This window comes from Anser cygnoides, chromosome Z (genome assembly GCF_040182565.1).
Source record: "Anser cygnoides isolate HZ-2024a breed goose chromosome Z, Taihu_goose_T2T_genome, whole genome shotgun sequence".
Taxonomy (NCBI): Eukaryota; Metazoa; Chordata; class Aves; order Anseriformes; family Anatidae; genus Anser; species Anser cygnoides.
Window position 1 is genome coordinate 16895154 of NC_089912.1, and position 19849 is coordinate 16915002.

At 40.2% G+C, this 19849-nt stretch overlaps 1 protein-coding gene across 3 annotated transcripts in view; it reads right to left on the minus strand.

Annotated features, from left to right (window-relative positions):
- DGKQ (diacylglycerol kinase theta) overlaps window positions 1-19849 on the minus strand; it is a 93112-nt gene that overhangs the window by 58791 nt on the left and 14472 nt on the right. For 2 of the 3 annotated variants that reach the window (XM_066988393.1, XM_013187812.3), the window contains exons 2-3: window positions 10188-10267; window positions 2055-2154 (exon numbers count right to left, since the gene is read on the minus strand). In XM_066988393.1, coding sequence (XP_066844494.1) covers window positions 2055-2154; window positions 10188-10267 — 180 coding nt within the window. Of the gene's footprint in view, window positions 1-2054; window positions 2155-10187; window positions 10268-14825; window positions 15491-19849 lie in introns of those variants that run through there. The other variant, XM_048051762.2, reaches the window with a different exon arrangement.

A 19849-nucleotide genomic window follows, 5' to 3' on the forward strand; every position in this document is an offset into this window, starting at 1 on the left:
GCTTTTCTTTTCTTTCCCTTACCCCCCTGCTGCTAACTAACATGTACCCCAAATCATAATTAGAAAGAAAATGTGTGCATGTGAACGGCAGGAGTGTCACAGGAGTCATACCCTTAAGATAGCTATCCCTCTCTCAGGAAAGATAAAGTTGTTGACATGTGAAGATCAATCCAAATCAGAGTGCCTTCAAAACAGTTTAATCTTTATCAGCCTTTCCATAATCTATGCAGTTCTTTAACTCATAAAAGAATTAAGGTTTTCTGTTCAAGTTAATAGGGAAAGTGTTGTGAATTCCTTTCTAATTGCCAAAAAAGTTGGTTTATTTCAGATATATAACTTGGCAGCACAGCCTTTAAAATGTTAAATACACTCCTCAAAATACAAAAATCTATCCATTAAGTAAAAGTTCACAAATAATTTTCTGCTTCTGGCTGATGCTTAAAAAGAAAGTTTTAAAAAAGATCTAGCACTAAAAATGCTTGGGTTAGTCTGTTCTTTTCTCTTTTTCTTTTTCTTCCCCCACCCCCATCCTTCTTGGAAAGAAAAGGAAGAGGAACATTCAACATCCTGAGTTCAGATTCAATTGTTACTTGTGAATTCTACAGCAAAAACAGCGATCCAAAGCAACTAATAATCTTTAGCACAGTTTAGATTACAAATATTACATTTTTTGCCATTGAAGCGTATGTATTTATATCACCAGGTGTTACTATGCATGTATGCTCATTTCTGAGAACAGAATGGTATACAATGGGTACAAAGATGATAAAATATAACTAATATAGTAAGAACAAGAAGGCAAAATTTAGAAAGCTTTAACTAAAATAGACCATTAAACTAAGGCCATTTTCAAGAATTAAGAAGACGTAGCTAGTGAAAATTTTTCTTTTCTTTTTTTTTTTTTAATGTTTACTTCATGCCACACAGAGTTCTGAAACTTATTAAGACAAGTCACTGGAAAGTGGTATCTGTAGCTCTTTGACCATCCCACCAAAGCAGCCAATTCACACAGTAACTGTATTAAATGACAGATTCCAATCAGTCAGTGAAATAAATTTTAGATTCGTAATGCAACTCACCAGATAAAAACAGAAGCAAAAACACTGCACCATTTTAAGTCCAAATACTCTGATGAGAGAAACATTTACCCTACACATTCACCTAGGCAACTGCATCAAATAAGACATTATCTTTAGCACAACTGCAATTCTGAAAGCAGTTCTGAATTGGTTCTTCTCTCAGTAGACTCCTTCACTTTTTTTTTTTTTTAAACAGTTTGCCGGTAACGTTTATTTAAAATACTAAATTCTATTGAATGTTACAACATCAACAGAACAAGTGCTACTAGAAATTTAGTACAAGAGAGTCAACGAAGAATTAAGGAGCTGCCTCACATCAAAATCAGTGAAGTGTTTGTGCCAACATATATTTTAAATTAATGGATACTAAAATCATAGTGTTTGGGTGATTTCTTTAATCATTGTTGTTGTTCTTCTTTTTTTCTTTTCCTTTTTCCACCCCCCCCCCCGGAATGTATGTCAGAACACTCTAAACAGTACTATTTTGACAAATAATATTTTCAAATATCTTTACACCTAATGCACCTTATCCCCATTACAAACAACAGACATCTGAGACTAGTGACACGGAGAGAAGTTATATTCAAGTTATATTCCTATTCTTTTGTAGAAACGGGAAGGTTTTAGGTACATGAATACCTGGTAGCTCTCTGTAACAAACGCTTCCACTGGAAATAGAAAAAAAAATTACTTCAACAGAGTAAGTCTTTATTTTGTCCTAATAGCTTCTCATTCTTTGCACATCTCAGGCATGGACTCATAGCACACCATCAACAAGAGAGACCTGTGGTGCCTTAACTTAAAATACACACTTGCACTGTCAATGAGTGGATAACACAATATGAAAATCTCTCAAACACAGTAGAGGCATTATTGGCACATATGTACCTGCAGACTCAAGATATGCACTGTAAGAAAAGCCTGTGCTACTGGATAACATACAGATGGCTATGCAAGTACGGCTTTTTAAGTTACCTTCACATCGAAAAGCAGGTGACTCTAGTGACTTTCTGCACACAGTGCAAAACTTTCTTTTGTAATGTCCTGGAGGCCCAAAACAGTGTGCAACTGGAACCTGCCAAGGAAGAACATATGAAACATTATCAGCTGCAGCTTTCCAAATGGCAGTTATAGCTCATAGAAACTGCTTTATCATACAGGATAGGATAGCATATACAATGTGAACTCAAGTAAGCCTTAGAACAAATATTTTAAATACCTATTTTTTTTTTAAAGATATACACATATACATGATGTATATATTTTTAAGTGCTAGTCAGCTTCCTGATGATTCACAGTACTGTGAATGCAAAGGTTTCCTTTGGGTTCAGTGCCATGCAACGTACCTGGAACCTCAGTTCCTCTCTCAAGTATTCTTAAATGAATCAAGGACCATTAAACAGTAACAGCTGTATATATACACCGTCAGACAACATGCCCTAAAGACACGTTCAAGACAGTTTCTAAAAGTATGATGCTGCCACAGTCCAGTATGCTCCACATGTTTTTCACCTATTCCACAAATATAACCCTACCAACTGGCTGGATGGTAAAGAGGTTCAGCTCCAAACTACATCTGTACTGCTGTTCCTGCTGACTCTGTTGAAAAACATGTGTTTCGATATCCCCTTGGTAAGAGCTGTACCAACAGTTTCGGCAAGTTTATTTCTTGTATGCTCTTTCCTTATCCTAAAAAGATAGGTGTTTTCTTGATTAATACCAAAGACTGGAAGCTATGCTAACATTTTAAGGTGGAGGCAAAAGGCAACAATGGAGGAAAGACGAAAAATTAAGGAGAAATACATTTGAGCTTTATACTTGTTCTAGAGACCACTCTTCCTAAAAGATGCACAGCTCTGTCAAGACTGACATCCACATTAGAAGGAAGAAGCATAACTGCATCTTTAAAATGCCAGAATCCAAATAACTTCCATAAAATTATGCTGTGATTAAGGCTAATAACTTTTTTAATCTTTCGAATTTCACATTTTGTATCTCACAAGCCCTTTGGACAAACATATCAGATTTATCTTCTGTTTCTTGCATCACAAAAAAATCAACCAACCAAGCAACCAAAAACTTGTGAAGGCTAAAACTTGGTTTATTTAAGCATGAAATTAAATTAATCATTCCCAGAAAAAGATTAGGAAATAGTGATGTAAGGTACACATAGTTAGAGACACCTTCTTTTCCTCCTAGATCCATGAGTAAACAGTCCTCTGAGGTTATTGAGAAGGATCTGAAATTTTTCCTTTTAGATTAGGGTTTTCCTGTGAACCACTAGCGGCAAATCTGACACATACTGGCAACACAGAATTCAAGGACCTAAAATGTCCTTTTCAGTTATAAAATTCTAGTTCCCACTCACATTTCTGCCTCTGAAAGCACAGGCACATTTACGCTAAATAATCCTGTACTTTGAGTATGTTCAATGAAATAAGCAAGATACAGGTTTTCCAGATATAACATGAGGGGAAAAGAAGACTGTTGGAAGTTTAATCAATAGATTAATCAAGAGAGACTTTCTTTAGCTCTGGAGTGCTCAATAACCTGCTTTGGACACCCAGCATGGACTTGCAATCCCTTCAACAACTGGTGTTCGAAATACAGAGACCTTTTCTCTCCCTGACCTTGAGTCTGGCTGTTTTATCTTACAACTGGCATAGAAGTGCAGGCTTTTCATTATTGTCGTAGTGTTTAGTAAGCAAGAGAAGTTCTGCTGAAGAAAAAGGGCACTCCATAGATAAAAGCAGAGTTTTGTGTAAAGCAGTGTTTAATCTGTAAAAGACTGCAAAACAGGACTTTGATCAGAGACAAACTTATCCATGGTCTGACCATACTTATCTAGAAGACTCAAGGGAAAGAGACCAAGTCTAAATTCTGCACTTATTCAAACCCTGGTGACAATCTTCTAAAGACTCAAGTCAGTGCCAAAGATAAAAGAACAACATACTGATTGAAACACTGGATGTGGCAAAAAAAAAAAAAATCCATTCCTTCAACTTCTTACTTTTGGGAGCAAGCGAAAGAAGCTTTGTTAATTATGAGCAGTCCTTCTAACTTGCTTTAGAAATTACAGGTACAAAACTGCTGCAGAGCCTGGTGGGAAATGGGATTGGAGTAACATGGAAGAGGAAATGGAAAAGAGCAAGTACAACATAATGAGCTCATCAATCACAGGCTATTTTTCCGAGCAGTTCACTACATTTCTTTTGAACAAGTTCCAAGCACCCAATATATAAACAAATCAAAACTCTTAGGCTTGGAAAGCCGGCAAATCAGCATGTCAGAATATGAAATGTTATCTATTATTCTTTAATTTATATCCACCTGTATAAGTACAGCAAGCTACAGACACACAAGGGGACTTAACGAGAGAAAGTTAATAATTGATGAGTTAAAAACTTCTTTTCCAATTCAATTCCTTAAACTACTTTATGCAAACCACAAAAATTGATTTCCAGAGAAAGATACAGAAAATTTCTGCTAGTAATACCATTAAATGACATTTAGTATCGATCAGAAGTCCATCAACAGAAAGTATAATGTTAACACTCTGGCATAAGCTCCAGCATGACCTTGTACTGATGTACAAGATGTTCCTAGTCTCTATTTTGTTTCCTGCCATCTGTTAAGAAATCCAAAGCATTAGTGTTACACATTTCTGTAAAAGCTCATATCAGCTTGCAGTAAGATTTGGTTCTATAGAAATCTAAAGCTTACAGATTCTAACCCCTTCAGTGCAATCTGTGCAAGTGCTTAGCACAAGACCATGCAATCACATCACACAGAAAGAACAGCAACAAATGAATCCTCAGCAACAAATTACTTCAAACTTTAGAAGAATAACAAGGGAAATAACTTTTAAAATTGTTCCTCATCCTGAAATGCCATGGAGTGTCAAGCACATGGTGAACAGCAGATCATCAGTCTAATGTGTTTTTCCACTGAGGTGCAATCACAATGTACAGAGCAGCCCAGCTGCCACCTGAACCATCTCACGGACCTGTCTCAGGTCAGGTCAAGTATTACTTGTCTGCAATCTTCCAGACACCTCAGTAGGGGAAAAACACAAATGCCTATTCTTTACCCAGCTGCAGCTGCTATTCTACCAGCTGAGGCAAAAGGAAAGATTTTAGCCTGAATCTTGAAAAAAAGTGTCCCCGTCCCCCCTCGCCCCCCCCGCTAGTCACAGGTCTTTTGTGGACTGCTCTCAATATAAGGCCAAAAGAATTTGCCAGTAGAAATTAAAATGGATGGTGTTTCTGAAACAGTAACACGTGTATTCTAGTATTTCCAGCACAAATATACCCCCTCATTTAATGTTCCTAAGGTTCATTCTGACAACAAAAGCTCTATATGCTCTACAGAGGTGCACATGGTGATCAGAGAGCACCCCGTGACTACTCTGCCCAGACCACTCACTCTCCAAGAAAAGCTAGCAACTTTGTGATTCAACTATTCCCAGTATCAACACCTTTTCAATTATTTACTGCTCGGTAATCATACAGTGCCCTTTTGTTTGCTTGAAGCCTCTCCGCTTCGTTAATGAGAGGTCTTTATTTCTGCAACACAAATACTCTGCATTTTGCACTGTATTTCTACTTTTTCCTTTTATGGGCAACGCCTGTCAATTGCTCTTTGTGTCCAAACTGAAGTTCTTCCTTTGTGTGCTCCATGTATCAGTCAGTGTTACAAAGCAACTTTAATTACACATTCCCCTTGGAAGTTTTGAAATCGGGTGTGAATGCAAAGAGAAGCAGTATCTCAACATATCATACGACAGCAGAGGAAAGAAATTTCAATATTCGGAATTAGTTATCAAAATGTTAATTGGTGTTAATGCAAGGAAAGAACACACACATCAATTGCCTTCTGAAACAGTGCAGCTGTGGGTCAAGTGTTGAAATCTAGGGACAGACCTACCTGCTAGGGCTGTCCAGCAAGCTCCCAGGTATGATCAGATCAGCCTGGAGTCCAGCCATTTCTATGACAGACACCCTGTTAAAAAGCCCACACACCACTAGCAAAGCCAATAGCCAAATAAAAGGGGAAGAAGAAAGAGAACAAAGAACTTTCCCCCAAAATGGTTTTCATAATGCATAAAAGAGGAAAAGTATTAATCACACATTTTTTGTGTTCAAATTCATGTTACACATCTAACTCCTGGCTTCCTCCCTGCAAAAGCACTTACATACAAGAGGGGCAGGACAAAAAGTCCTTTGATAGATGCACACCAAATATACAATAATTGGAAGATGAGACTTAACAATAATATGGAAACCAGCTTATTTACAAACACTGCTTTTCAGCATGTCTTCTACAGCAGTCGGGTAATGAGAAACAGTAGAAAAAGTTCACCAAGCATTCACTGAAGCCTTTTTCCCCATGTAAAAGCCATAACACCTGCAACTACTATAAAGGAATGATTCTCCAAGATTGTGTTCTGATTTTTTTTTCCTCTCTACTCTCCTGAAGCAACCGCAGAAAAATCCATCTGACAGTTGAATGAGACTGGGAGAATTTATAATTCCAAGGCAAGTGAAGCAGTAACCAAACTTTGATCATCTCTGTCTCCCATTTTGTTAGGGCTTCCCACTGTTTCTTGGGTAGGGAGAAAGAGGTAAGGAGAGAAAAGAAACAGAATTAGAGAGGTTGTGTCCCAATACAGAAGCCTTTCAGCTGCAGAAGAATTAGGTGCTGCTGTTGTATGTCTACTAACTGCCCAAATCAGAACAGATTATCAGAAATGTCGTCTGTATTTACCCTAACCTGCGTATCCTTTCCTCTCTGCTTTCAATTTTTCTGTCAGATCATGAGAAACGCAGGAACTGACCCACACAGCCAACTGCACACAGGCGAATGCAGCACCCAGACAGGGAGGCTCAGGTCAGCAAACAGGAGCAACAACGCCTGCTGCTCCCAGCAGAGACCTCTGTGAGCTCCAAAACCTCATTCAGTATCACAACCTCTAAAAGCAGCAGCTACCCAAGTTCAGAACCACAAAGCCACATCTTATTTTTAGCATAAAAACCTTCTCAAGAAGCTGATGGCCCAAACCAGCATGTTTCCACTCCATACAACCTGGCTTTAAGAACAAAGGCACTTAGGGACATTTTGCAAACAGTTTATCAACCCTTCTTGAAGTGGAAACGTTTAGAAAAAATTACAGCAATGCCCAACACAAAAACAGATTGAGGAAAAACAAGCATCACAAATGTCCAACTTCACTAAAACTACTTGTATGATACTCTCATTTATATTTAGTGTTCACAGTACAGCTATATACAACCACCCCCCACTTATATGGCAAATTTAAGAGGCAAAAAATTTGTGACTCATTGCTATCTAACAAAGGAAAAGAAAACCTTGCATTTCACATGCAAGCAGACCTTGTTTTCATTGTTATTTTGTCTTTTGTTTGGACGTTTTTTTTAAACACATGCCTCAGAGTAGGCAAATACCTATGGGAATGTAGGGAGGAGTGTGTTTAAACTTGGACAAGCTGCAGAGACCTCAGCAGTGAAACAAATCATATCCCTTGCAAGCCATAAAAACACAGACTTGCTCAGAAGACTGATCCGTGAAGTTTCATTTTGAAACATCATGACCTGGATCCAGTCTGGAACACCAAGTGCAGCTGAGAATGATTAATAATAGTGCAGGAAAACTCCTTAGGGCAGCCTAAAGAGTGAACTCATTAAGAATTATCTGAGACTGGATGCAGTCATGGCATGCTTGCAACTCTGTGGGCCTTTACTTGACCCTAGGAAGGAAACCCTACTCTCAGGAATGAAAGTTTCCATGAAATGTCTGCTGGAAAATGATTCTCTGACAGTTTGGCTTAGTATTCAGTGACACACAGTCTGATGAGCTTTAGCGATTGCCCTCTTCTCTAGATGAAATCCAGGGGATTAAAAAAAATCTAATTTCTGTAATACACAGAATATTAACATGCTAAAAGGAAGTATCAGAAAAAAATCCTACCTGTGATCCCTCCTACACTGGACCTTTTCATAAAAAGATACATTCAAGTTATCTCAAAGAGCCCAGAGATTAAGAAAATAAACTCTCCACACATTCTGTAAATGACCATCATTCATTTTTTGCTCTGTTATGTTTTTGAAGCAAGTGCCAAATTCAACATTTACTTCGACAGAGCTTGCATGCAAAACAGCATCTCCCATATGTCAGATTTCACTTCCACAGAAGAGCAGGATTAATGCAACGTGGATGACTATGTCAAGGATGACAAGCCTGTCTAGAAAGAATAGCACAATCCTGTATTTTTGAAACATAATCATTACAACTTAACATGGATAAGGCAGAAGACTTCACAGCTAAATACAGCAACACTGAACAGCAAACAGTTTTGAGGGCAGACAACAGCGCTCATAAGTTCCACTGCATAGTAAGATTATTCGGATTTGATGCGTACACAACAATTAGATCAAATATATGTGTTGGGGCAAGTAGAGAACAGGAGTTATCAAGGGAATAAAACAAACCCCTGACAAACAAACTGATGCCCATGACTGGTGAAAGTAGGACCATTAATGTATTTCAGTGCATGATTTTCAACATGCGAAAGCAAAGCAACAAGTACTATTTTGAACAATGAATTATATGCACAGCAAATTCACGAAAGAAGAAGTCAAAAATGTTTAGAAGTTTGTCTCTGAACTAAATGAATACTTCTAAATTAGATATGTACTATGCCCCTAAAGATCCCTCTTCTCTGTGACTCATCATTCCTTTTCCCATGCCACAATTGACTGCCAGCATACTGAAACAGTAGAGATGATAATTCTTAGTAATAACATTTCTCACCACCTACATGTCCCTTCACTGGGGGTTGTAAGAATAATAGCAATATTTCTTATTCTTTCACCGGCAACATTCTGTGAAACAGACAACTTTTTCCCAATCTAAATTACACCTCCCAAGATGAAAGTATGTGGGGAAGATGAAGCATGTAGCAAAGGCTGAACAGCAGTAGCATCTAGACAAAGCACATTAAATAAAAAAGAGCAGCTAATGTCTCTGTCTGCTTCCTGTAACTCTAGTTACATGCTGTTTTAAACCTTCTCCTAACATTCCCTACATAGGCTTCCATGACGTAAAGGAACCTGTAAAGCTTTTTTGAATACAAAAAAGGAAATACAGTTCCCTCTTGCAGGTTCCCAGATCTACACAGTGAGTATCTCATAAACATGGTTTTAGTCAGTGAGGTCTGTAATGCTCACCATTTACTCATTTTGAGTTTGCAGCAATGTCTCATTTGACTTTTGCATAAGGCTCCGTACTGTATTTGTAGTGTATAACTACTTATCTAGAAAGTTTCTCACCCCTTTCTTCCCCCCAGGTGGATAACACACAGTTTTCTCCTCAATTTAGCTTCTTAATACCATAGTTGTAACACATTATTATCTTCAAAATCAATCCCTCTCTTACACTTAAAGTCATGGGGCAGAAAAGGTCACAGGGCATCTGAAAAGAATATACTTTATTAACAACCAAAATACATACATTTGAACTCTTACCATCAATTGGAAGCCCTGTCTTTTTATTTTGGGGTTTTTAAGTCCTATACTTTTAATGCAACACCTTTATCCTCTGGACACAATAAGAAAGCAAATTCTTAAGATCAGTAATCAATAGAAGCCAAACACAGCCTCTTCACTACTCAAAAAAGCTTTAGCATTTTTCCAGTAAAATGTAATTACTGCAAAAAAAAATGGTGGTAGACAGAGTTCTTCAAGTATGATACATGGTATAGTTTCCTGAGAGCACTGATTTCAATCAGTCACCTCATTCCATTACTGTGAGACTTCCAGGTAATGACAATTAAAAACGTCTAGTAATATTTAAAGAATGCAAATAACCACTCTTTGAAGACAGACTGTCTACAGCTGCCCATATCAGGGAAGTTTCAAAGGAACTGTAAATTTTTTTCTCTGAGCAGCCATAAAAGCTTAAGTGATGACTAACACGATTGATTTAAGCATTTCAATATTAACAAGCCACTATTGTACTACACCATATTAGCTAGTGATAAATCTGTGCCGTTGTGCCAAGAAAGAGACATGACAGTGTGTGCTTACTCACCCTTACAAGGCTGGCAGCAATACATGAACAAGGTATCTTGACATTCTTGAGGCACTTTTCATGAGACATGAAGTTGCAAACTGTGGAAATCAAACAAAGAACTGTAAGCAAGTCTTTCACAAAGAAGGGACATTTTGGTTGGAAAAAAAAAAGAAGAAAACAACAAAAAATAATCACATGTAGTGAAATACGGTTGGAAAAACATCTTAATCACATTTGCTCTCCACTAGATATGGTATCTACACGACTGTCATACACCTCCAGCCAGTTTTGTTACCAAGATGTTGGTGATAGAAAATGAAGGAGGAGAGCTTATCTGAATGCGTTGCAGGCCAGCAGCAAGTCATTCCCCCCAACTCGCTCTCTGTAAGCACCAAAATGAGCTCTTAATTTTTCAGAAGAGATTTTAAGCAACCTGTGGTCCAAAAGATCTCTTTGATGTTGCCAGAGTAGATGCACATGTTTAAAAGGGATTTTTTCTAAGAGCTAGTGCATGCGACAGGAATAAATAGGAAGACAGTGTTCACACTCACTGAGTGTAATGGATGAAGGAGACAAAACTAAAAGTCAGCAGTTACATGCAGCTTTGAAAGTCAAGAGCAATTAATTATTTTATTTATGTATTTATTTATTTATTACTGTGTCAGTATCAGGTTTAGGATTTCACCCAAGCTTTATTAAATGCATTTTGACCAAGGCAGCATTTGATGAATCGCTTTTCATGGGGATGCTATTTTCCACAGCTCCGTACTGCGGGTTTACATGTTTAGTTTGCACACAGGAAACAAGGGATTCTTTATCTTGTTCCCACAACCTCGCACCAATGAACTAATAAGCCATGCAGGTATGGCTTTACAGTCATCCACCTTTCAGAATTACTCTCTTCCATTTCAAGCACGAAGCCTTAAACATACAAGCTCTGGCCTCAGTCCCTCACGTGGAAGCATCTTTCCAGAGCTTCTGGCAGAAGATCCCTCACGAGTTGCAGCGATCATGGTACACATGAAGTTTTTGCACGTCCCTGGTTTTCAGAAGCATGCTGCACGCTTCCTAAGTTTCATGAGCAACTGCAGAAAACCCACGTCAAGCTTCCCATCTGCAGCCCATGTGCAGGACTTACGTTGCTGTTACTGGTAGTATGTGCTCACGCCATCAAAATCAGACCATTTTCTTCTCCTCCCTCTTCTCCAGCTCATTTACTTGTGATTTCACAACACCACCTCTCTCATGTCAACACAACAATTTAAATGCAGGCCCACTCCTTTCTGTGGTTTACTGCCAGCCCACTGAAAGCAACCTTTCCTTTTGGTGGCACAGAAAGGAAGAGGACCCCATTCAAATAAGCACTCCTTTTAATATGTGCGGTTGGCTGACATTTGCTTTTCATCTGTCTGCAAGTCAAGGAGAAAAAACACACTGCAAGTCGTTGCTGCACTATTCATCATCCATGGCTGAACAAGGTGACCACTGCAGAAATGAAAGACGAAGTAGGGACAGAGGAGATCAAGACCTTCTATTTGGTGCTATGAGGTTTTACACATGTCTTTATGGTTGATAATATTCCTGACTCAATGGGGCAGGTAAGCAGCAGAAACAGCCAACGAAGGGATGATAAAGGAGATTCTCAGAGCTGAACCAACATATGTAAATGTCACATAAAGGAGCATGCAGCATATCAGCACAGATGAAACCAAGGAGAACCCAGTAATCGTCCAGGCAGACAAAAGATGCATCTCCTGCTCCAAAAAAGCAGGTCAGACCCAGAATGGTGAATTCTTATGAATTCACTTAGATATATTATCACAACATGGATGTAGACAGGTGAAACTGAGTCTCCCCTCTGGTCTCCACAACATTTCCATTCGGGCTTGCAGGAAGGCCAACTGGTTGCTGTGCAAACTTTTCCTGCAGCCTTTGCACACCTAAGCTAGCGGCCCACTTCCCACCAGTCTGGATCTTACCACACACGCTACCACCAGAAAACATTTGCCCCAACCATTTGTTTAGGAAGCCTCTTCACTGTTTTGCAGGTGGTGCCTGAAGCTTAGCTGAACCTGGTTAGGTGAGGGGTGCTGGCAGGAGCATGCTGACAGAGGTTCCTAAGTCCCCAGCCCAGAAAAGGTGACAACAGAAGCCTCAAACACATACAGGCTGCTGACAAGAACTTCACAAAGGGGTGAGAGATAGTCAAGGAGAAAACTTCAGTGACTAAAGAAATTCAACAAAATGGCGGCGTTCTTCATTTTCCTGGTTCTCAAGTAGTCAGACCACAAAGAGAAGAACAGAGCAATGCACTGTAGATGGCTCCCACAATTTTTTGATCTGGAAGAAGCAGCAGACAACAGAAGTCTGCAAGACCAGGTGGCTACTGCTTAAATTTTAAGTGCACTCAATAACAAGTCAACCAAACCCTACAGAAACACCTTGGGGAATTCACAGAAGAATGCTCTGAATCAGCCAACAGAAGTGGGCCTTCTCCTGTGGGTATGGACCTTGAGACGTTCTCCATTTATGCAGACAACCCAAGTCACTGCACTGCACTACCTAATTTTCTCTTCGTGGTGGCAGAAGCAGCAAAACATGGCACGGCATAAAGGCAGCACCTCATGGTTCAGCTGAAGAAACATCTCAGGGCACAGAAAAATGTACTAAAGAATTCAAGCCAGCAACTTTGGGAAAGCCAGAAGTTATCACAGATAGAGACAACATTCAAAGTACTGAATTTCCTAAAATTTTAATGGAAAAGTTGGAGCATTTGCACAGAATCAAATTAAGAAATGTTAGCAGACAAATGCGGGAGATAGCACTGCTCAGAAGGAGATTCCAACATTCTTCATGAAAGATTTCCATGAGTTTTTCAGGAGGTACATGCCTCCACTGCTTGTCATGTGCCTCGCGTTCACCAGAGAGGATAGCCATAGCTAAGTGTCTTTTCCCTGTCCCACAGGGGCCAAGCAAACTCTCACAAGCCACCACCTTGATTTTGTTTTCCACATTCCTCCAAAGAAAAAAAATAACACTGAAGAAAGCCAAACTGAAAGATGAACAATATTTGGGGTGGGGAAGCACATCTGCGTCAGTACTGCTAGAAAGGCAACAAACTTAAACCTGGAAATTCTGACAGCCAGGTGTCATATATTTAAGGGGTGATCTTTGACCAGGAAGATCAAGCTAGAAGACACGATGTGAAGATTCAGAAGACAAAAATTTTGAGGAAAAAACAAACATTTAAAAGGAAAGCAGTGTTCTATTTATGGGAAGAGGACTTGTTTGTGCATTTAAACCCAGTAACAATCTACCATTAGACATATCTGTCAGCTGCGTAAGTCAAAAGAAAGCAATTGCAACTTTCAGATAGTGTATACAAAACTGATGTTTTCAGTCAGGCTGGAAAGGCTGGAGTGCTCAATGCCTCCTTTAGTTAAATATTTTAAGTATAACCAAAAGCACCTCACATAGCATGGATGAAGGGAAAGACGAGCACTTTGGTTGTATTTGAAGTGTCTGCAACCTTCAAGTTGGACATCTAACACAAGGCACCTATATCCAGGCGCAAGCCACATAAAACGGCTCAACACTGAAGAAAAACGAACTGACATGATTTCAAGAGATGTTGCAAGGCTGGGTTGTCTCCAAGCACCTAGCTTCAGGCATACAGCAGCGATCATTTTGTCAACTTGCCCTTGTTCCTCTGTTTGCCTCTGCCCAGTAAGAGGTGACTCCAATGACAAGAAAAACTAGATGTCCTCAATGCACAGCAAGAAGCCAGGTAGCCAGCAGGCACCACAGAGAAAGGCAACGTGTCTGTATGGCAACAGCCCATGAACATACAGATTTACAACACACATTCGCACAGAAACAGAAAACAGAGCTGGGCATTGTTGTGTAACTCCTGAGCTGTGCAACGCTTGCTGGCAAAGCAAAGGCTATCAAAACGCTCCAGAAAGCCACACTTTGTCACGTAACCTTCATTTATTCTCTGTCCTCCAGTCAGAGCTCCAGGCAGGTTCCACAAAACGGGATGAGGAAAAGGTTGGATTACGTCCTGTACAGACCCCAGCAGCATACCAATGTCCCATGCAATGGTGGGCTGGGTGAGAGTCACTTGTGAAATGTCCAGTTTAACACACAACCATATCCCACTTTTGAACAGACCAGTCTTGAGTGGAATCCTGTAAGTTTTTGAAAAATACTTTTGTTTCCTCTTTCAGATGTTCACCATAATTCAAAATCTTGCTATTTTTTAACATAAAATTTGTAAGTGTATAAATAATGAACTTGCTGATCTTTTTTTATATATATGTTTTAACTTTATCAATTTTATTTTTAAGTCTAATTATACATTTACTAAATACAAAAGTGTTTAGCACTCGTAGCTGTAAAAGTAGAGCTACCAAATTGCTCTCCAAGGAGGATCAAGGAATGTCAATACAAAGACCAAAGCAGGTTTGCTCCTTGAAATGTGATAAACTTAACACAAGACTCACTCTGGACCTACTGACAAGCATGTTCATAACCCAAGAGCATCCATCTCATTTCAGTGGGCACACAGTTTGAACTTAACAAAAGCACCTCCAAAGTAAACTGCAATTCTTCCTCCAAACACACCCTCCAATGCTTTCCTGGAGCAGGGCTTACCTAGATATTTCCCAGATTGCAGCCTGAGCTCATCCTGACATCATCCTCTGCCTCTGGTCCATACACATCAAAATTCAGGTGCACCAGCATCACAAGCAGCAATCACGCTCTCTCCTCCTTCCAGAGATCCCCTCTTGCTGTCTGTGCGATCTGATCCTCTTGGTGCTGCAGGGAGCTCTCTCCGTGTACGCCTTGCATGCACAGGAGACCTGCAGCAAGCTCCAGTAATTCACAAGAAACACCACAACGTCTTGGCCAACTGCCTGTCGCACGGACAGCACTGGGAAAATATCATCTCCCATCATGAAGTGACAACAACACAACCCCTCAATATTGTCTGGGTGACTTGGCACATAACAATTTTGTTTAGTCCTGCACGAACGCCAGAGCTCACTAGCTTGCACTGTGCTCACCTGTGCAAATTGCAACTCTCAGCAAGCGCCTGCCAAAGTTTATTCTCATCCTTTGACTACGGTTACCGATTACTGAACGACCTAGTTAACTAAATGGCTTCTTCTTGTTTTTAAAACAAACATTAGCTCAGCCACAAATGGGCTGGTAACTCAAAACTGTTTTCCCAGCTATCAGTGTACATTAAGTTTTTCATTTCTGGAAAAACTTAAGTGCAACACATTAAAGCACATACTCAACTCATTAATGTGAATATAAATAAAGCTAAATGAAAAGCAATAATTCTCTGGGGCATCTTGTTAAATTTGAGACTTGGAAGAAATCCCTGTCTCAGAGGGTTTACAGGACAGGATTGCCTGACATATGAAAAGGGAGCACAAATGAAAACTCTCTGCATTTCTATACAAAAAAAACCCTAAAAGGCTACACAGGTAACTTGTGCATGTAACCTAAGATGTGCTGTATAACATAGGGTGTGTTCTAGGGGTTGGGACCAGGGGGGAGTGAAGCCCTTCACTTGTACAGATGTTTCTCCCCTTCAAGCACTCTACCTTATGTTCATCAACCCCTGGGAATACAATGGTGGACTGAAATTAAATCACTCAAAACAAAGAATCTTCTGCAGTCCTCAGCAGCTGCTGTCCCTTTCAAACTCTCAGCTCACTACTGACCTTTTAGAGGGGGGTGGCGGGCGATTGGAGCAGCACCCACCCTACCAAGACACCACAGCCAAGATCCCACCTGCAACCTTGTCCAAGTTCATTGCTTCCCTTTATCGCTTCTGTCTGCTGCTCAAAAGCAGGCCTGCAGTCAGTGTGGTTTTATTTCAGCATTTCACACATGGAGAATGCCAACTTTCAGTTCCAGACAGGTCCTTTCTGTGTACGCTACCCTTGGCACATATATCTGCTGGTAAGATGTTCAGAAAAAAAGACAAAGAAAAGTCTGTGGTTACAGCCAACAATTGACTCTGGCACCAGACCACCCTTTGGGGAGGCAGGGGAGCATTGCCAGCATTTCCTTGAATGTATGGAAACTACAGGATGAAGAAAAAAAAAAATGATGCTTCTACTAGATTAAATTTTGGGCAGCTTTTACCCAACATCAGTTGCCTGCAAGTGTTACAGATGATAGCTCTCCAAACATACATCATCCTGAAAGGGTCATCTGTAAAAAAGATGAAGCAGTAGATGGGGAAATAGCGGTGAAGTCCTCAATGAGTATCTGAAGTGCAACTTTAGAAGTACTCCTCCTACCTTGAACTGGAATGTGCTGCTGTGCTCACGTGTTTTAGGCTTAAACTTTGATGAATTCATTTTCATATGATTCTATGAATTCATTTTAAAAACTGAGCACATTTAGAAATAGCTTCCTGTATTAGACACAGGTACAATTATTTTTCCCCATCTCTACCTTTACTGCACTTCCTCTCTTTATCAAAATACACCACAACCCAGGACTCTTTCTCCTCCTTCACACCACAACCTTCAACTCATTAATGCTTTCTATGCATCAGATAAAACTCATCCGTAATAAATTTTTTGCTTTTCCAGCTGAAGAAATCCCAGCAGCTACCAGCAGCAGCACTGCTGCCAAGCGAAGTTGGCTGAAAAAAAAACAGGACCTTGATGAGAGCTTGCATTGCTAGCTGACAGACTGAAGAAGCACCTGCCTCCAGGCTGCAAATTCCACGGTGGTGGGCACCACAAATACGGGTCTGCTGCTGGGGGCTGGGTGGACTCCCTGGAAAGGCAGAGTGCGTGCATCTTTCCTGTCACGCTGCCACGCTTGCGGTCCTGCAGACCCACCTCACTGAGGCACCAAGTAGAGCAGCAGTCTCACGGCAGCATGAAGAATATGCGGTTCAGTTTCAAGCCTTCTGCTTCACAGGAAATGTTTTAAATGCAGCAGGTACTACAGAAAGAATGATCGCTCATGCCATTTCCTCCAAAGAGGTAATTCACTCCAGCAGGGTAAATTTTTCAACTCTTTTTCAATAATTTCAGTATTTTTCATTTTCATTAACTGCAGTAGAGAGCACTAACCTTAAGAGCAGAGCAGGCTTTCAGAGAAAGTACACCTGACACAGCCTGAAGAGTTAGGGTCACTCTCATACGCTGTAAATCAGTGTGACTCCCTGAAGCACAACAATTTACAGAAGCCAAGATTATTTTCCTTCAAGCCAATACAGTAGATTATAAACTAGAACACGTAACATACGTCTCATTTTTATCAAGACAAAAGAATGAATTAGAGGTAAATTATACCCACAACTACATTGCCAGGCTTCCTGTCAACGTTACCGGTGAGAAGAGATATCCATCGGTACTTCTAGCAACGTAAATATTTCTCTTAAATAGACATAATTCTTACAAGTCTTTGTTCTGTACATCAGCAACTTAAACAAGGCATCAACAATCCAGAACAAGAGGGAGTATTTGAATTTGCCTGTGCTACATCAAGCCAACATTGCAACCTATTCTCCAGCTACAGGCATTTCCTCTCCCCAGAATTATGAAACATTCTCCAACTCCACTCTGAGAAGGCTACAAATTCTTCAATTAACAGAATAATCTTGGCACTTATCAGAACAAACCCCTGTGGGAATTCAGAGGTCTCACATGGTTTTATCCTGAAAAAGACACCTACTCAAGAAGGAAGAGATGAGGACATTCCTGAACACAAACGATGATGGAAGCATTAGGATTTAAATCCTCTTCTTCTCAGAGCTGCAAACTGAAACTCAACTCACGAAGAAAGGCAGAAGAGCAGTAACAACTCTGCCCCAGTTGATTTCAAACATCCAGGCTACGGTTTAAACAACTTTTTATTTCTGTAGCACACACCTACATTGTTCAAAATTGTTTTTTGCAAAAGTATGTACTATTTTGGGCATGAATCTCAGTATGTTCCAGAGTAACTGTAATGAAATTATGTATGTAATACATTAATTTTTACAGAAATCCAGGCAGCAAACAGCCTCAGGAGCTCAGCTAATCTTGCATTCCTGACAGGCATCAGCCAAACATGCTCTAAAAATCCACCCAGGAGAGACAATCCACAGCCTCAACACAGCTCACCCCGTATCCTTCCAAGTCCTGGCTGTTAGAAGCCTGGTGCTTGACGTGCAAGCTGAATCTCCCTCATTACAACGTATGTCTAGCATTTCTTGCCCTGCTTGCTACAACCACAAAGAACCATTTATCCTCCTTTCTCTTTGCAACTGTTTTTACAGCTAGCTCCGATAGGGAGGCAAGGTGGTGGTGGTGATTTCAACCTTCAAAGGGGCTTATTTTGGGCATGTACTGACAGTAGAACAGAAAGCACAGCAGAAAACACAAAGTGGCAAATCTTATCTAGTCTTTCAGGTGGTTATTCTTACCTCTCTCCTCCCAGAAGAAAAAAGACAGTGCTCAGCAAGTTGAAAAACATCTCTGTTATTAAGAGCACTTGCTATCACCGCTAGAATTAAAGAAAGAAAGAAAGAAAGAAAAAGACAGCAAATGTTTATTCAGTTCATCCACTTTCCCCAACTTTACCCTAAACCACAGAAGGGCCCCTTTGACTTCTGGTGGATCACTAAACCAAACTATTTCAGTCCAGGACCTGGAAAGGTTTCCAAAACAACACTCCTATGTGTCGGCATTTGTAGAGATGGCGTAGCTTTTGCTCCAGCTCTGCAGGGCTCCAAGTCTCAGCACAATGGCAGTGGTTTCTGAAGAGGCTGCTAGGAACAGCTGGGGAAGAAAGATGGGTCCAGAGCAGTTGAAAATGGAGGAGTCAGCTTGCTCAGATCAGTTTAATAAAAATACACATGCACACAATGGCAAGGATGTTCTGCGCAGAAGGTGTTGCTGCTGCTGTGTACTTAAAGGATGGGAGAAGGAAGTGCAACTGCCTATAGATGGACGCAGCAAAAACAAACAAGAAATCCAGCAATGCCATGGAGTAAACCAGAACTTCAAACCTGTTGTGCAAGCCAACTCAAACAGTCTCTACTTTCCAAACAGTGAATCAGTGGGACTTAAAGGGCATATGAGCACCAAGACAACTCAGGCCAAGTCACTCTAACACAGTCAAAACAGTTTTATTTTGGTCAAAATTAGGAAGGTTATTTTCTCCTCCCCTCCTGCTCTTCCAGAGCACGTTCCTGATGTGACAAAGGCCAAAATACAAGCTAAGCTTACAGTGTCTCTGCCTTGTAGGGCCTTTTCCCTCACCCGTGCAGTTGTCCTCGGTCCTGCGAGGAGGCTGTTTTGCTCAGCAGGACTGCCTTTGTGTTCACTGAAGAGATCCATTGATAATTAGAAGACAATAGCTTTGAGGAAATGCCCAGAGGCTAAGCAGTCACAGATTGGAGAAAAATATACATTTTTTTAATTTCATTTTTTAAAATGAATATAAAACACATTGTTATCAGGTAGATTATACAAACAGGAGCACTCAAGCTAATGGATGAGAGAATCTTTTCATGAGTAACTTGAAAGCACTGTTCTCTTTTCACAGGAAGACTGCAGGACTAAATTTCACATTTGCTACACAGCTTTGAGCTCCTTTTTCATTGTAACTGCTTGCCAACCCTGACACATTTAGCTTTTTTGTTCAGGACTGTG